Raw genomic sequence first — 23,625 nt, 5'->3', positions numbered from 1 at the left:
CAATTGTGAATATTTTAGCGCCTTTTTATAATAATTAATTACGTTTAAAAAATGAAGGACATCTGACTATGGAGAACGGACAGACATATAGAACTATTGACAATTTATAAATCTTAAATGTTTGGAAAATAAGATCTGTAGAATTGTCAACAAAATTTTAAAGTGAAATGATTACGAACGAAAGGGTGATCACAAAAATATGCGCTAACTTTTTCGCGCTAAAGACAGCTATTACACCGTTGCAACCATCGTGAATAGTTCAATGAAGTTGAAGAATGGTAAAAAACCTATAACATACTTCAATTAATATGATAACTGAATAAGAATAAAATTTGTTGATACTTTTTCCATAGCATAAATACATCTATGTAACATAAGGACAACTAAAGAAATTCTTCAATTAAACATCTTGCGGATGAATATGCCCTGTTTTAAATAGACTCATTGATTAATAGAAGGATAATGGATAGTAATGAGGATGCCCTACCTGCAGCAGCACGACGAGACCTATAGGGTCAGCGGCGGTGGTGGGCGCGGTGGTGTTGCAGATGACGCAGTCGTAGTCCTTCTCCAGGTCGTCCTCGTCCCAGTCCATGGCGGCGTCGCTGCCGTCCACCTGCATCGCCGACATGAACTGCTGCTGGCGCCGCGCGAACTCGCGCATCAACTGCTGCTGACGCTCGCGCGCGCGACGGGAACGCTCCTCCTTCTCTTGACGCTCTCTGCGATCATACACATCATTGTCATCTTAATTATATTTTTTTTTATTAACTAGAGTCCAGGGTTACTAACGATTATTTAACTATATAAGTAAAATAGGCAATACCTTAGTGTCGTAGCTTCGTTTCGGTTTAAGTCCTCTTGTAAATCACTGTACAATATAACTTAGACCGAAGTGAATTTGAATTTGGAAGACATCAAAATCAGCGGGCGTACCTGGGGGACGAGGGCGTACCTGGCGAGATGGGACCAGACCTGATGGACGGGGACGTACCTGGCGCGCTGCTCGGCCTGCCGCTCGCGCTGGTGCGGCCACAGCGAGTGGCGCACGTGGTCGCGGTGGGCCGGGGACGTACCTGGCGCGCTGCTCGGCCTGCCGCTCGCGCTGGTGCGGCCACAGCGAGTGGCGCACGTGGTCGCGGTGGGCCGGGGACGTACCTGGCGCGCTGCTCGGCCTGCCGCTCGCGCTGGTGCGGCCACAGCGAGTGGCGCACGTGGTCGCGGTGGGCCGGGGACGTACCTGGCGCGCTGCTCGGCCTGCCGCTCGCGCTGGTGCGGCCACAGCGAGTGGCGCACGTGTTCGATGGCGGTGGCACACCGCGCGTCCAGCCGCGCCAGCTTGCGCAGCACGCCGCCGATGAAGTGAGGGCCGTCGCCTAGGAACATGCAACAAAACATTACACTAACATTCTGCACTACGGATATACGATAGACCTGGATTACTCCAGGTATTATACGCTGTATAAAACACAGAGATAAGCTTCATCAACAGGCTACCAGGAATCCACAAAACTTAATAATACAAACAACGTACAAAAGATATCGTAATTTTTGCAATAACCTTTTACATAGATTGAAATCGAAATTTGAAGAAGAACAATTATTAAAAAATAAAGGTGAGACTAAGAAACTGTGGAATACAATAAAAAACATTTGTGATATTCAAACACACAAGAAAGAATCAACAGAATTATTATACATAGAAAACTCAATTGACGAAAAGACATCACTTGACATGTGCAATATCCATTTCTCAACCACTGGCGCGCTTGCAAATAATATTTTAGAAAAGTTAAAAGAAAAAGAGGAGAACTTGATGCCTAAAATGGATGGCGTATTGGGATCTTTTTTCATGGCTCCGACTGATGAATTTGAAATAGGTGACCTAATTACTCAGTTAAAAAATGATAAATCTCCTGGAATTGATGGAATAATCAATAGTTTAATCAAAACAATAAAGGAATTCATTTTAACACCTCTAGTACACATTTATAACCTTAGTTTTGTATCAGGTATCTTTCCGGACTCTTGGAAAACAGCTTTATTATACCCAATTCATAAAGGAGGCGCTACTCTCCAGATAATTACCGCCCAATAGCACTACTTGGAACTTTCTCAAAATTACTGGAGAAACTTGTCAACAAAAGATTAGTTAAATACCTTGAAAACCAAAATCTGCTATCTCCTAAACAGTTCGGTTTTAGATCAGGAAAGTCCACCGAGGATGGTCTCTACTTATTACAACTATCACCTCCAAACTTGACCAAGGATTACAATGTGTAGTTGTGTTTTTGGATTTGGCTAAGGCTTTTGACACAGTGTCGCGCTGCTTCTAAAAAAACTGGAAAAGTCAGGTGTCAGAGGTTTAGCATTAAATTGGTTCAGCAGCTACTTAAACCACAGAAGGCACTGTCTAAGGTTGGGACAGTTCACAAGTAATACCCATACCACAAATTTCGGAGTACCGCAAGGTAGCGGCCCCACACTATTTATATTATATCTAAATGATATACATAATATTAAGTTAGAAAATAGTGAAATGATATGTTATGCCGACGATACAGTCTTATTGTTTTGGGACAAATCATGGGAGAGTGTTTACTCAAAAGCCGAAAGAGGAATGGCTCAAATAACCAAATGGCGTTTCGCAAAACTAGAATGTCAGCACCGCCTTTAGGGTTGCAAATTAAAATTCACAATCAATGTTTGAATAACGTAGCGTGCGACTGCCAATGTATAAACAAAGTTTATGACACAAAATATCTCGGAGTGTATATTGACCAAAACATTAACTTTAAAAAACATATCTCAATGACATCAAACAAAATTCGAAACATAACTCATGTGATGCGTAAACTACGAGAGTCGGCTAACATAAATACACTCATGACTGTTTACTATGCCCTCTGTCACTCTGTGTTGTCGTACTGCATCATCTGCTGGGGAGGTGCAGCCAAGTCAAGCATGATTGAAGTCGAAAGAGCCCAAAGATCAGTTCTTAAAACAATGCTGAAAAAAAGATATAGGTATTCTACAACTAAGTTATATAAGGAATGCAAAGTACTTAGTGTTAGGAAACAATTTTTGAGGAAAGTGACTTTAGTCACTCATAAAGATGTACTGAATTCCACCAAATATGGAAACCTGTTAAAAAAAAGAGTTTTTCAGATACCCCTGCCTATGGTACAGACAACCTTTGCTAAACGTTTTAGCCCATATATAGCTGTAAATTTATATAATAGAATAAGCAAGTCATGTGATATAAAAAAATGTTCTCTAGCTCAAGCCAAAATAAAAATAAAAGATTTTTTAATAAGTCTGGACTATTATCAATGTGAGAAATTGTTTCAAACCGAATTTTAATTACAGTATTTAATTACAGCCTCAGTAGTACTTAATATGTGTATATCTATTGTATGTATTAATATACTTTATATTTATTACTATTTATAGATATTTATTTATTATATATATACTTTGTAATATAACGCCATAAGTGTTGCATGATATTGTTAAGTTATTTCATTAAAGTCAAGCACCTAACATATCAATTATGTGTAATGATCTCCTCTGAACCACACGATACAGACTTGCATGTCTAGTGTGTGGTTCGCAGTAATGTGTATTGAATGTAAAAGTGTTTTATTGGCCAATAAAGTTTATTATTATTATATTATTATTATATGTCTATATTAAGTAGAAATAAAAATATTCAATAAACAATTAATAGAGAGTTATTTAGCTTAGGCTGGAACTAGATACAGCTGTGCGAAATAACTGCTTTAATTACCTATAGGTTCAGTCGTGGTCGGTGCGGGCTCGTCCAATGAGAAGGAGTCCAGTCGGCCGGAGAGCTGCGAGTGTAGTTTGAGTAGCAGCGATATGATGGACTCGTTCACTGGTATCGATTCCTCATGTTGCTTATTGTGTACTTGTACCTAATTAACAATGACGCACGGTGTACTATTTAGATACTACTTTAATTATCATTTAATAATAATAAAACAATTTTATACAATTTTAATTGCATTTTGATACATTAAGTCATCTTAACTGAAAGCATTAAAAGTACAACATTACTGTATGTTGTAAACCTACTCTGGTCCTTCGAGCCAAATAAGTTTAACAAATTTCTTTAAGCGTTAATCGCTTTTGTTTAGCACATTTTTGTAAAGATTGACTGTGCTCAATAAATAGATATTATTATTATGATGTGCCAAAAATAAACATAGAATATTGTAACAAGTAGACCATAACACAAATAAATATATTATTAAATTTTAAATACTAAAGTAAATTGTAAGCATCGAATAGCATATGTGAGTGTGTTAGAGAGTAAGAGTGAGTGAGTGAGGTGCACCGACCTGCGTGCTGGTGGAGGGGTGCGGCGCGGGGGGCGCGGGGGGCGCGGGCAGCGCGGGGGCGCGCGCGCACCACGCGCCCGGGGCCTCCAGCTCTGACCACACACACACACACACGTCATTATACAGTTACCACTCCACTACCTTCTATGAGTACACTGCCTAATTTGCTGGCAAGCAGTAGTGTTTCGATTGGAGAACTAGATATGCCGATGATATGATGGCACGATATATGTTCTAAGGAATGGCAACACCATAATACAGCTGTAAAATATATTTTTCTGAGTACAACATGACAAATATACCGTCAAGCAGTTTGAATTGTAAGCTGTGTTTCGATTGAAGAATTAGTCTACCATTTGTACTTTTACCTTGGTATTTTGTGTATTGAAGTTATATAAATAAAAATAAATAAATAAATATGCTGGTAAAATTACAGAATATGATGGCACGATATCTGTCCTATAAAATAGTGACTTCATCATACAGATGTCACTAAATTGCATTCTCTGAGTGCACATTGACAAATTTGTCGCCAAGCACTTTAATTTGAACTTCGTTATTTCTATTGGATAAGTACATAATAGAGTATGATGGCCTGATATTATAGTCTTTAATGGCGATGCATATAGGGAGCCAGTGTTGTGGCAAGAATCTTGTTCATTCTACTTCTGTATCTGTATAAGTTTGTGCTCCAAATGAATGACTATTCAAAAATATTTATACTCAGTACTGTCGAGCGGCTGAAGGCCAACTCTTGACGGATACGGTTCTAGTCTAAGGGCACCGTGAGGGGTTGGAATCTGGTAATGAATCCCCGTTGGAATAGTCCGGGGGATGGTGTAATGCGTACCGTATGTCCCGGCGCCCGGCGGGGTGTCTGGCGGCGGCAGCGCCAGCGCCACGCGGTGCTCGGCGGGAGGCTCCACCAGCTGCAGCGCCAGCGACGGCGCCTCCTGCCGGCACACACCACCACCTTTGTACACTCATCTAACATAAGCCGATCACGTAGATAACCTTGTTACTAGCGTTGCCAGACGTCCCGTATTTTAGGCTCAGTTTAAAATATCCCGGCGGAATTGCCTCTGTCCCGTATTTGAATCGTGCTCAGTTTTCTTATTATTAAATCGATCGATCTACGCTAGACAAAATTACCCCTAATTTAATAACAGGCGAGTTGAATCCGGCTCGAAGGACCGTTAATGTAGGGTCCTAAACTAAGGACTTTTAAATTAAAAGGTTTCTTGGACTGTAAGTTAAATGTAATAGTTGAAATATAAAAAATACAGAGAATGATCGGATATTGTGCGCGCGTGTAGTATTCGGTGGCGAGATCAGAAGTGAGGGCCGGTCGGTCCGGTGCTATCCGCACCCCCTTGGAGCCGCGCCCCGCAGCACCGCTCGCGGACTCCAGTCCAGCCGACGATGTCCGAACAATGACCGTTTTTAATTACGATTACGTATAATTATATTGATTTTTATACATATGTTATTAGACTTGCTCCTCGGAAATATATAAAAAAAAAAATTTCACTATGTAATTTTATTTTTTATTTATCCCGGCTAAAAAACTAAATTCCCGTATTTTTTTGCCTATTTAAGCCTTATAGGCTTAAAAATATCTGGCAACTCTACTTGTTACGCTTACAAATATATTGAACATAATGAATGGATTAGACCTGAACATGCTTGTATTGAAGGAACGACTGATTCCTTCGGTACATGCATGTCCAGAACTAATTCATTCATTGTAAGCGATGGCCGGTAGGATTTTCCTCTGAAAATAAACCGACCGTGGTCAAGACTTCGTGGACGACACTTTCCACGGTACAAACATGTGATCTAACTCATATTTACAATATTCATGGCCTCGGTGGACCAGTGGTTTAAAACACCGTTTTAATTCCGACAGTCGTTTCGATTCCTAGCACGGTGCAAATATTTGTATTCATGAGTCTGATTCTTTATATCAGTTTGGATATTTTCTATGTATATTACATATGTACTTACAATAAAAAAAATATCTAAGTATTTATATCAGTTGTCTAGTGATCATAACAGAAACTTTGCTTACCATGAGACTAGATGGCGCTGTGCCAATTTTTTCATATATCAAAAAAGCAAAAAGATTTTGGTTTTCAAGGCCATAATTACAATAGATATTACGATATAATTACCATTTATAAAATTGCCAATATTTAATGGAAACACAAAAAAATGGTCTATTAATTATGTCAATTCAATCAGAAAATATTTGCAATATTTACCTCTAACGCTCGTATATGCGGCGCATCACCACTCGCGTCCGATTGTTCGTCTGATACTGAGTTGCCTCTAACAACCTGATCATGAGAAAAAAACTCACTATAAGTAAGTATAGGGGGCAAAATATGTATGCTCTCATCTCAAACATTATTAGGAAACAAAAAATAACTATATTTTTTACTACTTTAGGTTTGGAAGCGTAACATTTAATGTTGTATAAAAGTGGTAGAAGCTATCCTTATAGTACATGTCGTTGCTTAATAAGAAAAAATTTCATTTTTCAAAATTAGAAGCTAGAACTGCCTCATTTTACGTACGTTCAATTGACCACAGTCTTAATCACTATAAAAATACTTTTAAAACGATATATAACACTTCTGTGTAAATTTTTGTTAAAACTTTAAAGGAAAAAATAATAATTTAAATGAATTTAGAAATTTTAAATGGTTGTCTTGTAAAAAATGTATCTATTTAACCGACGATGTAGAGAAATAAAAAAAAATATATTACTAGGTTCATTTATTCATTAAAGGAAAACCAAGGCTCATTACAGACATACTGAATCAACTAGCTGTTCCCGCGACTCCGTCCGGAGTAACTTAGGCTACTTTTATTTTAGAAAAATAAAGTTAAATTCCACGCGGACGGAGTCGCGGGAACAGCTAGTACATTACAAAATTAACAGAGAACATGAAATTAGGATAAGAACAAGAGTACAGTAACAAATAATGAATTTACTGACAGTTTGTAGCAAGTAGCATTAGAATTATCCACTATTCCAAGCAAAATGCACGAAAAGCATATCATTACATAGTATAAAACTAAGTCGCTGTCGCTGTCTGTCCGTCCCTATGTATGCTTAAATCTTTAAAAAACTTCGCAACGGATTTTGAAGCGTTTTTTTTTTAATAGATAGAGTGTTTCAAGAGGAAGGTTTATATATATAATACATGTACACCCGTGCAAAGCCAGGGCAAGTAGCTAGTTAAACATATAATGTATAAGAAATAGAATAGAAGTGACAAACCTGTAATAATGTGGGGACTGCCAGCGCTGTGCTCGTCGTAGGCAGGGACACAGTCTTCGCTAGTGATGGAAGTCTCGTATTTACCGATTCTGATGGTTCCCATTCTGTGTCACCTGAAAGTAAGAATTAGATTTTTATGGTCAATACATAGAGAAGTTCTTTATCAGTCTATGGATTCATCGTACGGGTGACGGGTCCATGGTTTGGTAGAGAGGGAAGTTTTGAACAGTTCAAAACAGTTTTGAACAGTTCCAGGGACTTATGACCCGGGTGTAGGTTTAAGGTTGCGAAGTATTACAAGATACAGAGAAACTAATACTTTTTAAAAACGTAACGTTACAGTTACATTATTGTTGTTCGTGGGTTTTTTCATCACCTGTTAATGTACACAAATGTTTAGAAGGAAATTTTTACGACATATAGATATACGATAAGTTTGTGTTCCTACAATAAGGAAGGCGTAGAGTGTAATATGGCACGGCCAGCACCACGGTGTAGTGTGTAGTGTGTAGTGTGTAGTGTGTAGTGTGCGGCGTGCAGTACTCACTGTCGGAGTGGTAGTGCGAGGGGTACACGTGCGGCGCGTGCGGCGCGGGCGCGCGGTGCGCGGGCACGGCCAGCACCACGGTGTAGTGTGTAGTGTGTAGTGTGTAGTGTGTAGTGTGCGGCGTGCAGTACTCACTGTCGGAGTGGTAGTGCGAGGGGTACACGTGCGGCGCGTGCGGCGCGGGCGCGCGGTGCGCGGGCACGGCCAGCACCACGGTGTAGTGTGTAGTGTGTAGTGTGTAGTGTGTAGTGTGCGGCGTGCAGTACTCACTGTCGGAGTGGTAGTGCGAGGGGTACACGTGCGGCGCGTGCGGCGCGGGCGCGCGGTGCGCGGGCACGGCCAGCACCACGGTGTAGTGTGTAGTGTGTAGTGTGTAGTGTGTGCAGTACTCACTGTCGGAGTAGTGTGTAGTGTGTGTGTAGTGTGTAGTGTAGTGTGCAGTGTGTAGCGTGCAGTACTCACTGTCGGAGTGGTAGTGCGAGGGGTACACGTGCGGCGCGTGCGGCGCGCGGTGCGCGCGGGTGTAGTGTGTAGTGTGTAGTGTGTAGTGTGCGGCGTGCAGTACTCAGTCGGAGTGGTAGTGCGAGGGGTACACGTGCGGCGCGTGCGGCGCGTAGCACCACGGTGTAGTGTGTAGTGTGTAGTGTGTAGTGTGTAGTGTGCGGCGTGCAGTACTCACTGTCGGAGTGGTAGTGCGAGGGGTACACGTGCGGCGCGTGCGGCGCGGGCGCGCGGTGCGCGGGCACGGCCAGCACCACGGTGTAGTGTGTAGTGTGTAGTGTGTAGTGTGTAGTGTGTAGTGTGTAGTGTGTAGTGTGTAGTGTGTAGTGTGTAGTGTGTAGTGTGCGGCGTGCAGTACTCACTGTCGGAGTGGTAGTGCGAGGGGTACACGTGCGGCGCGTGCGGCGCGGGCGCGCGGTGCGCGGGCACGGCCAGCACCACGGTGTAGTGTGTAGTGTGTAGTGTGTAGTGTGTAGTGGTCGTGTGTGTAGTGTAGTGTGTCCTGTGCGGCGTGCAGTACTCACTGTCGGAGTGGTAGTGCGAGGGGTACACGTGCGGCGCGTGCGGCGCGGGCGCGCGGTGCGCGGGCACGGCCAGCACCACGGTGTAGTGTGTAGTGTGTAGTGTGTAGTGTGTAGTGTGCGGCGTGCAGTACTCACTGTCGGAGTGGTAGTGCGAGGGGTACACGTGCGGCGCGTGCGGCGCGGGCGCGCGGTGCGCGGGCACGGCCAGCACCACGGTGTAGTGTGTAGTGTGTAGTGTAGTGTGTAGTGTGCGGCGTGCAGTACTCACTGTCGGAGTGGTAGTGCGAGGGGTACACGTGCGGCGCGTGCGGCGCGGGCGCGCGGTGCGCGGGCACGGCCAGCACCACGGTGTAGTGTGTAGTGTGTAGTGTGTAGTGTGTAGTGTGCGGCGTGCAGTACTCACTGTCGGAGTGGTAGTGCGAGGGGTACACGTGCGGCGCGTGCGGCGCGGGCGCGCGGTGCGCGGGCACGGCCAGCACCACGGTGTAGTGTGTAGTGTGTAGTGTGTAGTGTGTAGTGTGTAGTGTGCGGCGTGCAGAACTCACTATCACACGTCTAAACACAAGTCACCACAGACACACCCGGATGCCCTCGCGCGCGGCGGTGCGCGGGCACGGCCAGCACCACGGTGTAGTGTGTAGTGTGTAGTGTGTAGTGTGTAGTGTGCGGCGTGCAGTACTCACTGTCGGAGTGGTAGTGCGAGGGGTACACGTGCGGCGCGTGCGGCGCGGGCGCGCGGTGCGCGGGCACGGCCAGCACCACGGTGTAGTGTGTAGTGTGTAGTGTGTAGTGTGTAGTGTGTAGTGTGCGGCGTGCAGTACTCACTGTCGGAGTGGTAGTGAGAGGGTACACGTGCGGCGCGTGCGGCGAGGGCGCGCGGTGCGCGGGCACGGCCAGTGTGTATTGTGTTGTGTGTAGTGTGTAGTGTGCGTGTGTAGTGTGCGGCGTATATACTGTGCGGCGCGGCGCGTGCGGCGCGGGCGCGCGGTGCGCGGGCACGGCCAGCACCACGGTGTAGTGTGTAGTGTGTAGTGTGTAGTGTGCGGCGTGCAGTACTCACTGTCGGAGTGGTAGTGCGAGGGGTACACGTGCGGCGCGTGCGGCGCGGGCGCGCGGTGCGCGGGCACGGCCAGCACCACGGTGTAGTGTGTAGTGTGTAGTGTGTAGTGTGTAGTGTGTAGTGTGCGGCGTGCAGTACTCACTGTCGGAGTGGTAGTGCGAGGGGTACACGTGCGGCGCGTGCGGCGCGGGCGCGCGGTGCGCGGGCACGGCCAGCACCACGGTGTAGTGTGTAGTGTGTAGTGTGTAGTGTGTAGTGTGCGGCGTGCAGTACTCACTGTCGGAGTGGTAGTGCGAGGGGTACACGTGCGGCGCGTGCGGCGCGGGCGCGCGGTGCGCGGGCACGGCCAGCACCACGGTGCGCGCGTTGTCGCACACGGCGGAGCCCGCGAACGCGCCCAGCAGAGGAACGCCAGAAACACGCGCAGGCGACGCACCCTCCGCCACGCACACGTCGCGCTGTTGACACCACACACATGTATGTTAAAGGTTAAATAAAAAGGTTAAAATGTTATGTTTAAGGATTAAAAGAACATTTTCATTTCATATATATTTTCACATATACATATGTACTTTCTAACCAGTTTCCCTAAGCTTTGGTTCGATTAGATAGCAATAAAATCACCTTATTGTGTAGTATGTTCTATTTAACTTGTACTGTTTGATCCTAATTATAGGCTCACCGTCACAGGTGTCACCGTCACTGTTCTCACGCGCTGTTCACAGCTTAATGTCCGCATGACGCCAGCAGCGTGCGGTAGAGACGACATAACGCTTCTTTCTCTCTCATCGTACTCACGTGGTGGTCGCGCGCGCGCTCGGCGGCGAGCTCGGCGGCGACGTCGAGCAGGTAGAGCGCGAGCGCGAGCACGTGGTCGGGCGGCGCGTGCGGCGCGGCCGCGTCGGGCGCGCGCCGGTGTACACCGCGGTGCAGCACGGCCAGCAGCGCGCCGTGCAGCACGCCTGGTGTTACGTATGATATGTAAGGAACAATTATGTACTTAGTAAGTACTATATAAGGATTTATTATTATAATAAACAGATAGTGTACACACATACACCGTTGCACCTATCATTGCCTAACAAGCACCACCGTTATATGGCGACCCTGCCTGGATGTCTGTTTATTATAATAATCAATCCTTATATACTACTTACATACTAAGTACATTATTCATGCTTACACATACACAGTTATACATATTATAGTAATTGGGAGCAAATTATAGCTTTCACTTGACAACAATCTACTATTTATTCCTCCGTCACAACAAACATATACAGATAGACAGGCCTGTGCACAATAACCACAAAATTGGCCTAAACAATTAAGTGCAATTTTTACTGAAGCAGTGTAGTTACCTTAATTGCTACACAAAAATTATATGAGTACGGTTCATTATGGATATAATATACAAGAAAGACAAGTGACTGAAAAAGCGCAATACCTGAAGCACAGAGCGCGCGGGGATCCCCCGCTCCGGGCGGGCCGGGCCGGGGCGCCCGCAGCGGGGGCCACAGCACGCCGCCGCCCGCGCCCGCACCGGTGCCCGCACTCGTGCCCGCGCCCACATCCGCATTCGTGCCCGCAACCGCATTCGCATTCGTGCCTGAGCCCGCGTCCGCATTCGTGGCCGCACCACTGCCCGCCTGCTCGTTACTCACGCCGTCCTTCTGTTTCTCGCGCACGCTGCACACAATGTCACATAAATTAAATACACCGTAACAAAACAATTTTATCAGTAGTATAAGAATCATAAGTACACAGTACCTCAGTCGTAATTCAGCTTGCTTTGTAAGCTGATCTTCAGTTGTAGATTAATCACCAAAATTACAGGATAAGAGGCACTAAGATAGTGTTCTGTAATAGCAGTGTATAAGTGGTAACACGGGTGTTACGTGATAACGTGATTGATGACAAGTAACGACTAACAGCTACTGTATTATAGTGTGTGCGTGCGTGTTTACTGTTTACATGTATTTTGCTTCTTGTACATACTTTTTTATTGACAAATTATATTTCTCAGTCACTATATTTGCACTGCCTACAATTTTTTTCCGCACAACCTATGGCTGACTGGTAGAAATGCCGTAAGATGTTAAGTCCAGCATTGCACGCTTTTTCATGCGCTAATAGACACAGGAAAGTAAATATAAATAAAGAGAATGAGAAGAAGAAGAAGCGCGCCACCAGTGACGCATTATCGTCGTAGATCTTGTCTTTAAAATAGTCCGTGCTTTAGCGTCTTTTTTAAATATTTAGCATACCAAAATGGCGGACATCTGTGTATGGTGAATGTAAATGTAGATAAAGAGAACGAGAAGGAACTCGCGCGCCGCCATTTCGCGCATTCTCACGTCCTTCAATCGTCTGTGCTTTAGCAGACTATGGAGTAAAGACATAATTATGGAGTTCTTGATAATATATAAATCTTAAACATGTTCCTAAAAATATAATCTGTAGAATACAAAAACAAATTTAAAAGAAAGTGAAATGACTTGATATATCGCTATCGCGCACGAAAGAGCGATAAGTAATAATAGTAAAGTACAATCCCTGACGATAGCGTGGGCTAGCTTTACCGCGCAGAATCGTAGGCGCTCCTGATCGCGTAAGGACATGCCGCGTAAAGTCAGCTATAAAAGTCACGTAAACTGTCAGTACTAACTAGGCCGTGAACCGGTCCATGGAGGCGTGGAAGTCCCGGCGGTGTACGGCGCGGCGCAGCACGTGCAGCGGGTCGTAGTACTGCTCCCACACGATCGGCTTCGGCACGAACAGACCCTGCTCCAGGTTCTCGGAGCCCTTCGGCGGCGGCCGGTACGTTGACACCTGTGATAGTGTTAAGTAACATTGGCTGTATTTGGTCATATTTTATTATTTGGTGAATGATGTAATGACATCAATCACTATATTCACCTAAGTGGTTTCAGATAGATTGTGGAATGCATTACCTGAAGAGAGACTACAGCATGAGGTTTTTCAAGAAGGGTATATTAAGGTTTCTTAAGGGTCGGTAACGCGCACGTGACACCCCTGATGTCTCAGGCGTCCATAGGGTACGGTAACTGTTTACCATCACATGGGTCGTATGCTTGTAAGCCACCAAAGTAATTAAAAAAGAAATGGGTTTTTCAAGAAGGGTATAAGGTTAAGTTTATATTTTTGTTTACTTTCTTTAGTTGGTTCGAAGTGCCGAATCGAAAGATCAGCTTTAATATATGTATTGCATATTTTAATTTCCTTTTTAACAACTTTCGTTTTAACGGCTTCAGATGTCTAGCGGTTTAGCACACTGCTTTACTTCCTATGTCTGCGGTTCGAATCCTACCAAACATTTTTATTCATGAGTATGATCTGTTTCTATTGATCTTGATGTTTTCTAAATATGTTGTATGCATTTACAAAAATAATGCAAGTAGTCTATAGTACCCATAACACAAGCTTTGCTTATCTGCTTGATCTAAGATGACACCGTGTGTAGCGTATTGAGATATTATTACGAAGGACAAAAACATTTGATTGAACCCACGCACCTCCTTGAGCACGGTCTCGAAGTTCTTCGTGTGAGCATTCCCGGACCTCTCCGGCATCAGCTCAAGTAGCTGCGAGTGTGTCTTGTCTCCGGCTGCGAGGAGGGTGCTTACCTCCAGCCGGGACTGCGTCAACTCGTCGTTTCCTATAAACATATATAATATATATAAGAATCATTATTTCAATATGTTCATTTCATTAGACCAATAGAGATAACGATTATACAATTAATGATTTTATAAAAAGAGTGAAATTAAATCATTATCTCTATAGGTCTATACAATGGAGATAATGATTATACAATTAATGATTTCATGAAATGAGTGAAATGGCCATATTGAAATAATTATTATAAAATTGTCATTTTCCTTTCTTTAATATATTTTACACATTTTAACTAGTTAATTATAATTTATGCTATGTAATAAAATTCAGTTTAAGACAATAAAGACATCTCAATTACCTAGATTAGTCTGCGAAGAGACGAGTATGGCCAGGAAGGTGAGTAGACCCTCCACCATCGCGTCCTGTTCAGAGGCTTGCACCAACGTCATCGGCAGCATGCTCAACCATTCCCGGACACCGAACCTGTTCAATGACAAAACGATATTATTTATTGCACTGTTAACAACACTTACTTAACATTTATCATATTTCGCCAAATTTACATAATATCTTTTTAAATTATAGCCTACATGTTATTCTGATGTATAAGGTATATACTGTAAAGTTGAATCAAAATCACTTGATTAGTTTTTGCGCGAAAAAGTAACAAACATCCTCAAGTAATATTATATAGTAATATAGTAAGTGTAATATATAGTATACAAATGGCTAGTACGATATGGCTAGATAATACGATAAAATAAGAAATGAAGCAGTACTGTCAAAGAAGAATATTACCTACAAATACTTATCTTTTTTTGAGATTTTTGTTACTTAATAATATATGTGTATACTGTTCAATCAGATACAAGTCAGTTTATGTAATTTATGGTATTTCATATGGTTTTGTTATAAAAAAAAAGGATGATTATTAATGTTTTAAAAATAATTACATAGGATATTAAAAGGTTTAGTGCCCTTTTAGTGGGCGTTCTGTTAGTTTATAGTTATTTAGAAGCTAAGTTCATACTGTCTCGACACCTCGTTGTCTATATTATAAAATGTTCAATCCGTTTAAAGTCAGTTCCAATAAAGAAATAGAAGCAAGCACATGTATTTTAATTCTTTGCAAAATAAATAGTACAGAATCAAGCAATCGAAAACGGACCTTATTGTAAAGAACAAATATAATTTAAGGAAGAATGGATATAGAACATCAAGACACAGTTATATAAAAGCAGATTAAAGAAAACATTGGAGTCGTGTCGTATCAACAATTAAAGAGATTGATGGAAGATCGTGCGAAGTGGCAAGAGCTCCACGTGACTAGAGCGCGGAACTTAAATTATAAATGAATGAATACTATATTATTATGACCTTCTATCTATCTAAATATCTATTAATAGCAGAGCAAATTGACGACCACGTACGCATACGTATAATAATGGGTCAACCAGTGGTAAAGGAGGTAGAGTTACTGCAATCAAATCCACATTATTCTCTGGTACGATTAGCTAACGGTAGGGACTACAATACCTAACAGATATCTAGCACTAATCGGCGGTCGGTGTAATATATTTTTCTCTTCCATTCATCCCTGTTCGCAGTCATCTCGTTATTTACTTCCTTTCTTACCCTATCATCTTTCACACAGTCCATCCATCTCTTTTTCGGTCTTCCTCTGCCCTTATATGTAATCATCAACATTCATATGTAACACCTTTCAGATATTACACCGACCCCAAATGAATAGGATAAGGAAGAAGCGGATGATTATGATCTAGCACCAAGCGGAGAGGATGTCACTCAACTTCCCGATTCATCAGAAACTGAGGCTACACCGTCTGCTGACACGCATTTGAGTTTGAATGATCCGACCCCTATTCCTAATTCAATTCCTTACGATACAAGACCTACCAATTAGCCGACCGACATTGAAAACGTGTCTGAATCGTATCCTATTCTTCGGAAGTTCAGCGCAGGCAATTCAATGGTGCACCATTCCATTATAATACATAAAAAAAAATAACGAACACTGATTAGACTATTTGCTTTTGGAATAGCATCTGTTGGTAGTCAATCTATTCCAAATTTGAATTTGAAAATTCATCTGTATTATTGTAAACATATACAACATTTATTTGGAAATAATACGAGCTGAGTTACTTGTTAGTTCTTCTAGAAATTTCCGAACTGACGGTAGATTTGACATATCATAAGAGTCTGTAATAGACCTACATGAATAAAGATATTTTGAATTTTTTTTAATCACTCAATACTCACATATCAATACACATGTCTAGGAACTGGTCGGCGGGCAGGTGTGCTGCGCAGATCTGGAGCCAGTATATGTCCATATCGACCATGGAGTTGCAGAAGTTGGCCTGTATGTACGTCATCGCCTGCCCTTTGATCTGTAACCCGTTGCGCACCCATATCCCCGCCAGGATCTCGTAGAATAAACTCTGCAACAACATATATTCATTATTAGACTAGCTACTCGCCAGGGCTTCGCACGGATGTACATGTATTATATATATAACCTTCCTCTTAAATGACTCGTATCTATTAAACAAAACAGCTACAAAATCCGTTGCTAGTTTTTAAGTTTTAAGCATACATAGGGACGGACAGAAAGCGACAGCGACTTTGTTTTATACTATGTAATGATTTGGATGAAACTATTCCTCTTAATCGTAGACCTTTAGACATTTTACAGACAAATATCGTACACATGAGCTATAAAGGTCAGTGTAGTGATACAGTGGTTTATCACATAATGTTATTAAAAAAAAATAAACGAATAATAAGCAACGAGTTTGATAATGCTCGATTTGGCAGGAAAATTTACCTCAATAATATATAATATTGCCATAGTTAAGAAACTTTGCAATATGTACGGGAACTAATAAAAAGTCGTATAAAACAATATGTACCTTATGACGAAACATTTCTAAAGATAGAAAGATTATGATAATACTAATAGCATTTGACGGGCTCGGGGGTCTAGATGGCAGTGGGTTCGATTCCTCGCACGTTACAAATATTTGTATTCCTGAGTACGTCGGTTTGTATTGATCTGCATGTTTTTTTATGTATATTATGAAGGATTACATTTACAAAAACGTATTTAAGTATTTTTATCAGCCGTTTAGTACTCATAACACAACCTTTAGAACTAGATGGCGCTGTGTGAATGGTCCACGGCTATTATATTATTATTATTATTACACCTAACCCTTTTGTTTTTAGACCTGCCAAGTTAGAATTATTGTTTTTTTTTTATTTATTCTCTTTTTGCACTAAAAATTGTACAACTTGGCGAGCTTAATGCCATATGGCATTATCTACCAGCTAATCATTAGGTAAGAACAGAAAGCGGTTGATGGGCAGTGGTGGGAAAGGACTAACCTATAAATTTGCATAACATATGTAAATAGGTCTATTATAATATTAGACACAAATCAATATCAAAAGCTCACCAAAATGTAGAATGTTTACGACTGTCTACCATTGTCATGAACTACAACTTACATAATATTTAACAAATCATTAATATCCTCAATTCGTATAATTATAATAATAATAATAATAATAATAATAACATTTCAGAGCAATTCACACAGAACCATCTAGTACCAAGCTAAGCAGAGCTTGTATTATGGGTACTAGACAACTGATATAAATACTTTTTTTTAACATACTTTTATTTTTATTGAAAATACCCAAACAGATACAAACAATCATACTCTTGAACACAAATGTTTGTACCGTGCGAGGAATCCAACCCGCGACTATCGGTCGTAAACCGCTAGACCAGCGAGGTCGTCAATTAATAATATTTTAAGTAATATTGTATTTACGTACTGGCAACATAATTCAGTTTATAAATAAAGCTAGTGACGGTCTAATATTCGCGTATTACAATATGGCTGCGCCACTTTGTCGCACCTTCGTGGTGCTTCTCGCGTGTGCACACGGTATCTTCGCCTTCTTCGACACGGCCATCGAAATCATTCACGTCGGCAAAGAAGTTAGTGAGGACATTATGACGACGTGGAATTTGATTGACACAGACCGTTTCGAGGATGACGTCGAGCTGCCGATATTGAAATCAAAAGAGAAGGCCATCATCACATCGGTGAAACAGATTAACACTCGAATGCAACGAATGGAGTTTAACATCGGCCGCATCACTAACGTAGGTTCGATAGCGTCCTATTTGCGATTCGCTCTGCACCACTTGTCCGATCTGATACATCAAGTGGAGGCGACATATCTGGCGTTCATTGATTATACAGAGGACAAAGACGACCTGGAGTCTCCTACCTTGGAAGATTTCGCTCGGCAGTGCGTGTCACACAATCCTGGCGCGTTGAGAGGACTGATGGAGCGCATATACTCTCTGACAGTGGCGCCAAATGACCGCTTATTTGGGCAGAACTTAATGGATTCAATCCTCAGAGATTTACAGGTTTGTCTAGTATAGTTCACTAGTTGTATGCCGCGTTATTGCCCGTGTGAAGTTCGGTTAAAAACAGCCTGTGTCAATCGACAGCTACAGTCTAGCGGTTTGGTCACGCGTTCCATTCTTAGGTACAAACATTTGTATTCATGAATATGTTTGTATGAATCGGTCTGGGTGTTTTCATGTTTATTATGAACGTATTGAGAAAAAAATATATCTAGAAACAGAAATAGAAATAGAAATAATCTTTATTCAAATAAACTTAATATAAGCACTTTTGAATAGTCAAGTTTTTTTATTCTACCGCTCATTCGGAATCTATCTATGTTTCATATCAGTTGTCTAGTACCCATAACACAAGTTCAGGTAAGCTTGGGACTAGATAACGTGGTGTGAATTGTCCTAAGATATTATATTATTATGTATAATGTACTATGACCTATATACAGTATGATCTATTTGTGTAACGAATGTCCTTCGAATCAATCTGTAGAGGATATCTTTTCACTTAAAAAACAGCAGACAAAGTCGCGGGTAACAACTAGCTATTTATACAGATTACTTTGTACTATTGAGGTATCATTCGTTTGTCCCTTTTAGTTGTACGCCATAAAAAAACTAATAGATCGTAATTCTCGTTATAAATCCAGTTCTAAGTTTAAAACAGCAAGTTGACAATTCATTATATATTTCTAAATGCGTCTGCGTTGATTGTAACACAGTGAACATTATGGTAATACAGTTAACAATCCCATATACGGCTGTACGATTAACCCTTTCACATTCGACTTGTATGTACTCACAGATTGCTTACTATTTCTCTAAATATTCCATCTGCTGTAAAGATTTATCTACTATGTAAAATTCTCGTGTCACATGTTTCGTGTTTATACTCCTCCGGTACGGCTTGATCGATTTTGATGAAATTTTATATGTATATTCAATAAGTATCAGAATAACGAGATAAAGAGGTTTATAACTAATTTGTATACCCCTAAGTGTTAAGGGTGACTCACCCAAAAATATTTTCGACATTTTAAATTATCAATATTTTAAATTTTTTCGATATTTTTTATTTTTTTATTATGTGGCATCAAAGAATACATACAACACTAAATCTTCACCCTTCTATGACCAACGCCTATTTTTTTATAGCGTTATTAATTTATATGGCAAAACAATATGTGCCGGGGCAGCTAGTATAAAACTATAATTAACAAACAACGAAGTTAAACAACACTCGCTATACCAATTAATTAACAATAACAAAATACACAGTGTAAAGAGAAGGAAAATAAATATTTGCTTGTATATAATTCCATTTGAAAAGTCTAAGTTTCTTGTCAAACAACTTTTCTGACGATAGACAGACGGCCTCGGTGCCCTAGCGGTTTAGTACACCGCCTTACTTCCTATGGTCGCGGGGTCGATTCCTCGCACGGCACGAACATTTGTATTCATGTTTGTATCGGTCTGGGTGTTTTATATGTATAATATGTATGTATTAAATGTATTACCAAAAATATGTATGTATTTGTATCAGTTATCTAGTCCCCATAACACAAGCTTTAGCTAGCTAAACTTGGGTCTAGATGACGCTGTGTAAATTGTCCTGAGATTATTATTATTATTATTTCATGGATTATAAACTAGGTACCAGGCTTCGTATTAGCGTACATACAGTATTATATATACATAAACATTCCTCTTGAATCACTGTCTATTGCTAAAAACTGCATCAATATCAGCCACAGGACAGACAGCGGAAGCTACTTTTTTTTGTACTATCTTCTGTTCATTCAAATTTTTGAACTTATTTATTAATTATTATTTAAATTAATTAATTAATTAATTAGAGATTGTTTTTTTAACGATAAGGGCGCCTTTTGTTTAGCACATTTATATAAAGTATTTTTTTTTGTAAATATTTTCTGTACGATAAATAGTTATATTACTACTATTAATATCGAGGTACAGAAAATAAAAAAAAAACTTTAGAGCAGTAGCTTTGTTTCAATATCGTATCAGTGGGTTTTTAAGATGACGTCTTGACCCTAGGCCCATTAAGATAAAATAAAGCTGCAAATTGTGAGTCGCAATTGAACACAAAGGACTTCGAACAAATGTTATGGTATATAAAGTTCAAATTTGTGGCGGCGTAGTGGGCCGGGTCAATGTGCTCCCTCTAATATAGTTGAGTGCAATGACGGCTGACTCATCCGTCATACTCGTGAATGGGTGCTGCTTGTGGGGACTGGTCTATTTGGGTTAGACTAGTTGCTTTAGCAATAGCATATGCTGGAGGTCACTCTATTCTCCCAAATTTTAATTTAAAAATCAATCTCTATTATTGTAAACACGTACAACATTTATTTGAAAATATTATGAGTTGAGTTTCTTGTCAATTTTTCTCATCTCATCAAATCAAAATCATCATCATCTCTCAAATCATTCCGAAATGACGGTAGATTTGGCATATCATATGAGTCTGTAATAGACCTACATGAATAAAGATATTTTGAATTTGAATCTGGTATAATATAAGTACCACGGGAGGGAAAGGGGTTTGACAATTATTGTGGACTGATGATCTTATTGCTAGCAATGTACAATATCAAGTTGACCTCCACGCGGTTCCCCTTTGAAACCATCGTGATAAATTCTTGGCGAGTTTGTAACAATGGGCTAACTGACCTGATCTCATGCTCATCTTATCATCCTCCACTGGTGCCCCGACAGCGTAAACGTAAGCGGTTTACGCTGGCGGGAGGATTATACTACATGAATATATATTATTCATGTAGGTCTATTACAGACTCATATGATATGCCAAATCTACCGTCAGTTCGGAATGATTTCATTGACAAGAAAATCAACTCATAATATTTTCGCGGCTTGTGAGTCACACGATTTTAAAAGTACAAAGGTAGTTGTAATTTTCAATTCTTAAATATTTGATATACCTACCTACTATTTTTTTTTTCTTATGAATGATAATGCAATGTTGCACCCGCCTGCGCTAACGGTTTACGCTGTCGGGGCACCAGTGGAGAGTAAGGTGAGCACATTGCCATTGACACAATTTAAAATACAATTATTTAATTTATTGATTGACAAATGTTACTATAAAATAATTGATTATATAAACGATGTTGAACTATAATTATTAAAAAACATAAATATATTGACAATAATAATTTTAACATTAGTAATAAACATATTATTACGACGGTTTTATAAATATCAAAATATTTTTTATAATAATAATAAATTTATAATCTGAAGATGATGTCTCGGACAGGGAAAAATGGCGTAGACAAGGAAAGCTGACCCCACTACCATGTGGGATACACAGCTAGGAAGAGTGAGAAATATGTATTTGCATGTCTGTAAAGACTACAAGTGAGAGCTATACTGTTACACATAATTAACTTTCTACATAATAGATGGTGATGGGTGATAACAATACATAATCATACCATTTTTATCTATACTTATAAATAAAATTGGAGTGTCTGTTTGTAATTAACTTAGGCTTCTTTTATTTCAGAAAAAAATCTTTTTTTTTAGAAAAATAAAGTTATCATGTAGGTTTCCTACTCACTCTTGTGATGAGTGTGCATTCCGAATGAGTGGTAAAATAAAAAAAATACTCTTCAGATGTGCCTGTATTGAGTTTATTTGAGTAAAGTTATTTCTATTTCTAATTCTATAAGTTCCACGCGGACGAAGTCCTCGCGACTTCTTACTGCTAGTAACAAATAAATTTCATTTCATCCCATTTCACGAGTTCAGATCAGTTTGTGGTAAATTCGCCATGAATTTATCACAATAGTTTCCAGTGGGAACTGCGCGTAGTCAACCTGACACGGTGGGGGTAAAGGGATTGTTAGTAATGTGGACTGATGATCTTATTGCTAACAATGTACCATGTCAGGTTGACCTCCACGCGGTTCCCCCTGGAAACCATCGTGATAAATTCCAGATGAATTTATCACGATGGGCCAACTGACCTGACCTCATTCTCATCTCATCATCTCCCACTGGTGCCCCGCCAGCGTAAACCGTTAGCGCAGGCGGGTGCTCCATTTCATTAACATATAAAAAAAAACCCTGACATGGTACATTGGTAGCAATGGGGTTGTTAGTCCACATTACTACCAATCCCCTATCTACTATATTAGGCATAAATAAATAAGTCTGCAAAGATATGTGTTATCTAAAATAACATTTGAATAATAATACAAACACACATACAGTCAGAGACTACATAAAAAATGCGAACACAAAACAAACGAAAGCAGATACAATAAAGTTTTTGTTAACATGCGGAGGGACTGTGTATGGGGTGTGCCGTGTGCCTACGACCCGGTGTTGCCAGCTACCAGTTACTCCCACTGTTACAGGGTAATTATATAGCTGTGTACAGCGTTAGAAGAAACTTTGAAATTCTATCTATACACATAAATAAAATTGGAGTGTCTGTTTGTAATATTGAAATAACCGTTTTGACTACATGCATATGAATATAAATACGGTACATACACCAAAATATTTTTTTTACATTTTTTTTCTGTCTGTCTCTTTGTTCCGACTAATCTCTGAAATTGATGGATCGATTTTGACGGGACTTTTTTTTGGCAGTTAGCTGATGTAATAGGCAGTAACTTAGGATACTTGTATTTTAGAAAAATAAAGTTAAATTCCACACAGACGATTTCGCGGGTACAGCTAGTTATAATATATAATAGAACTATAAAATATTAATAATAATAATAACTATATAATAGCCATGAACCATTCACACAGTGCATCTAGTCCCAAGCTAAATAGAGCTTGTGTTATAGGTACTAGACAACTGATATCAATACTTAAGATTTTTGTAAATACATGTATCTATTTATATAGAGAACACACCCAGACGGATACAACCAATCATACTCATAAATACAAATGTTTGCTCTGAGGAATCGAACTCGCGACCATCGGAAGTAAAGCAGTGTAAACAAGTATATTATTTCATTACATTTAAAATTCTTTTATAGAAATTGTATTATAATTAAAAATAAAGATACCATCATTATTTTGTTTTACCTTTTTCTTCATAAACTTCTATTTTAATAGTTAACTAATACCATATATTCAATTCAATATTATTTTATCAAAATTTAAATATGTAAATAATAAATGTCACACATAAAATACTTTTGTGAATTTATAAACAAACGCCAAA

At 40.3% G+C, this 23,625-nt stretch overlaps 1 protein-coding gene across 1 annotated transcript in view; it reads right to left on the bottom strand.

Annotated features, from left to right (window-relative positions):
- LOC131854389 (E3 ubiquitin-protein ligase Ubr3) overlaps window positions 1-23,625 on the bottom strand; it is a 157,682-nt gene that overhangs the window by 7,603 nt on the left and 126,454 nt on the right. Inside the window, exons 10-25 of the mRNA XM_059205505.1 lie at window positions 16,208-16,389; window positions 14,283-14,407; window positions 13,822-13,964; window positions 12,954-13,117; window positions 11,954-11,974; window positions 11,733-11,851; window positions 11,084-11,247; window positions 10,563-10,743; window positions 7,654-7,766; window positions 6,629-6,703; window positions 5,215-5,317; window positions 4,506-4,625; window positions 4,365-4,456; window positions 3,791-3,938; window positions 1,241-1,376; window positions 488-722 (exon numbers count right to left, since the gene is read on the bottom strand). Coding sequence (XP_059061488.1) covers window positions 488-722; window positions 1,241-1,376; window positions 3,791-3,938; window positions 4,365-4,456; window positions 4,506-4,625; window positions 5,215-5,317; window positions 6,629-6,703; window positions 7,654-7,766; window positions 10,563-10,743; window positions 11,084-11,247; window positions 11,733-11,851; window positions 11,954-11,974; window positions 12,954-13,117; window positions 13,822-13,964; window positions 14,283-14,407; window positions 16,208-16,389 — 2,121 coding nt within the window. The remainder of the gene's footprint in view (window positions 1-487; window positions 723-1,240; window positions 1,377-3,790; window positions 3,939-4,364; window positions 4,457-4,505; window positions 4,626-5,214; window positions 5,318-6,628; window positions 6,704-7,653; window positions 7,767-10,562; window positions 10,744-11,083; window positions 11,248-11,732; window positions 11,852-11,953; window positions 11,975-12,953; window positions 13,118-13,821; window positions 13,965-14,282; window positions 14,408-16,207; window positions 16,390-23,625) is intronic.

This window comes from Achroia grisella, unplaced genomic scaffold (assembly GCF_030625045.1).
Source record: "Achroia grisella isolate CSIRO2021 unplaced genomic scaffold, CSIRO_AGI_Agris_v1 utg980, whole genome shotgun sequence".
Taxonomy (NCBI): domain Eukaryota; kingdom Metazoa; phylum Arthropoda; class Insecta; order Lepidoptera; family Pyralidae; genus Achroia; species Achroia grisella.
The sequence above is the reverse complement of the archived record's forward strand: the minus strand, read 5'-3'. Positions and strand labels throughout refer to the sequence as shown.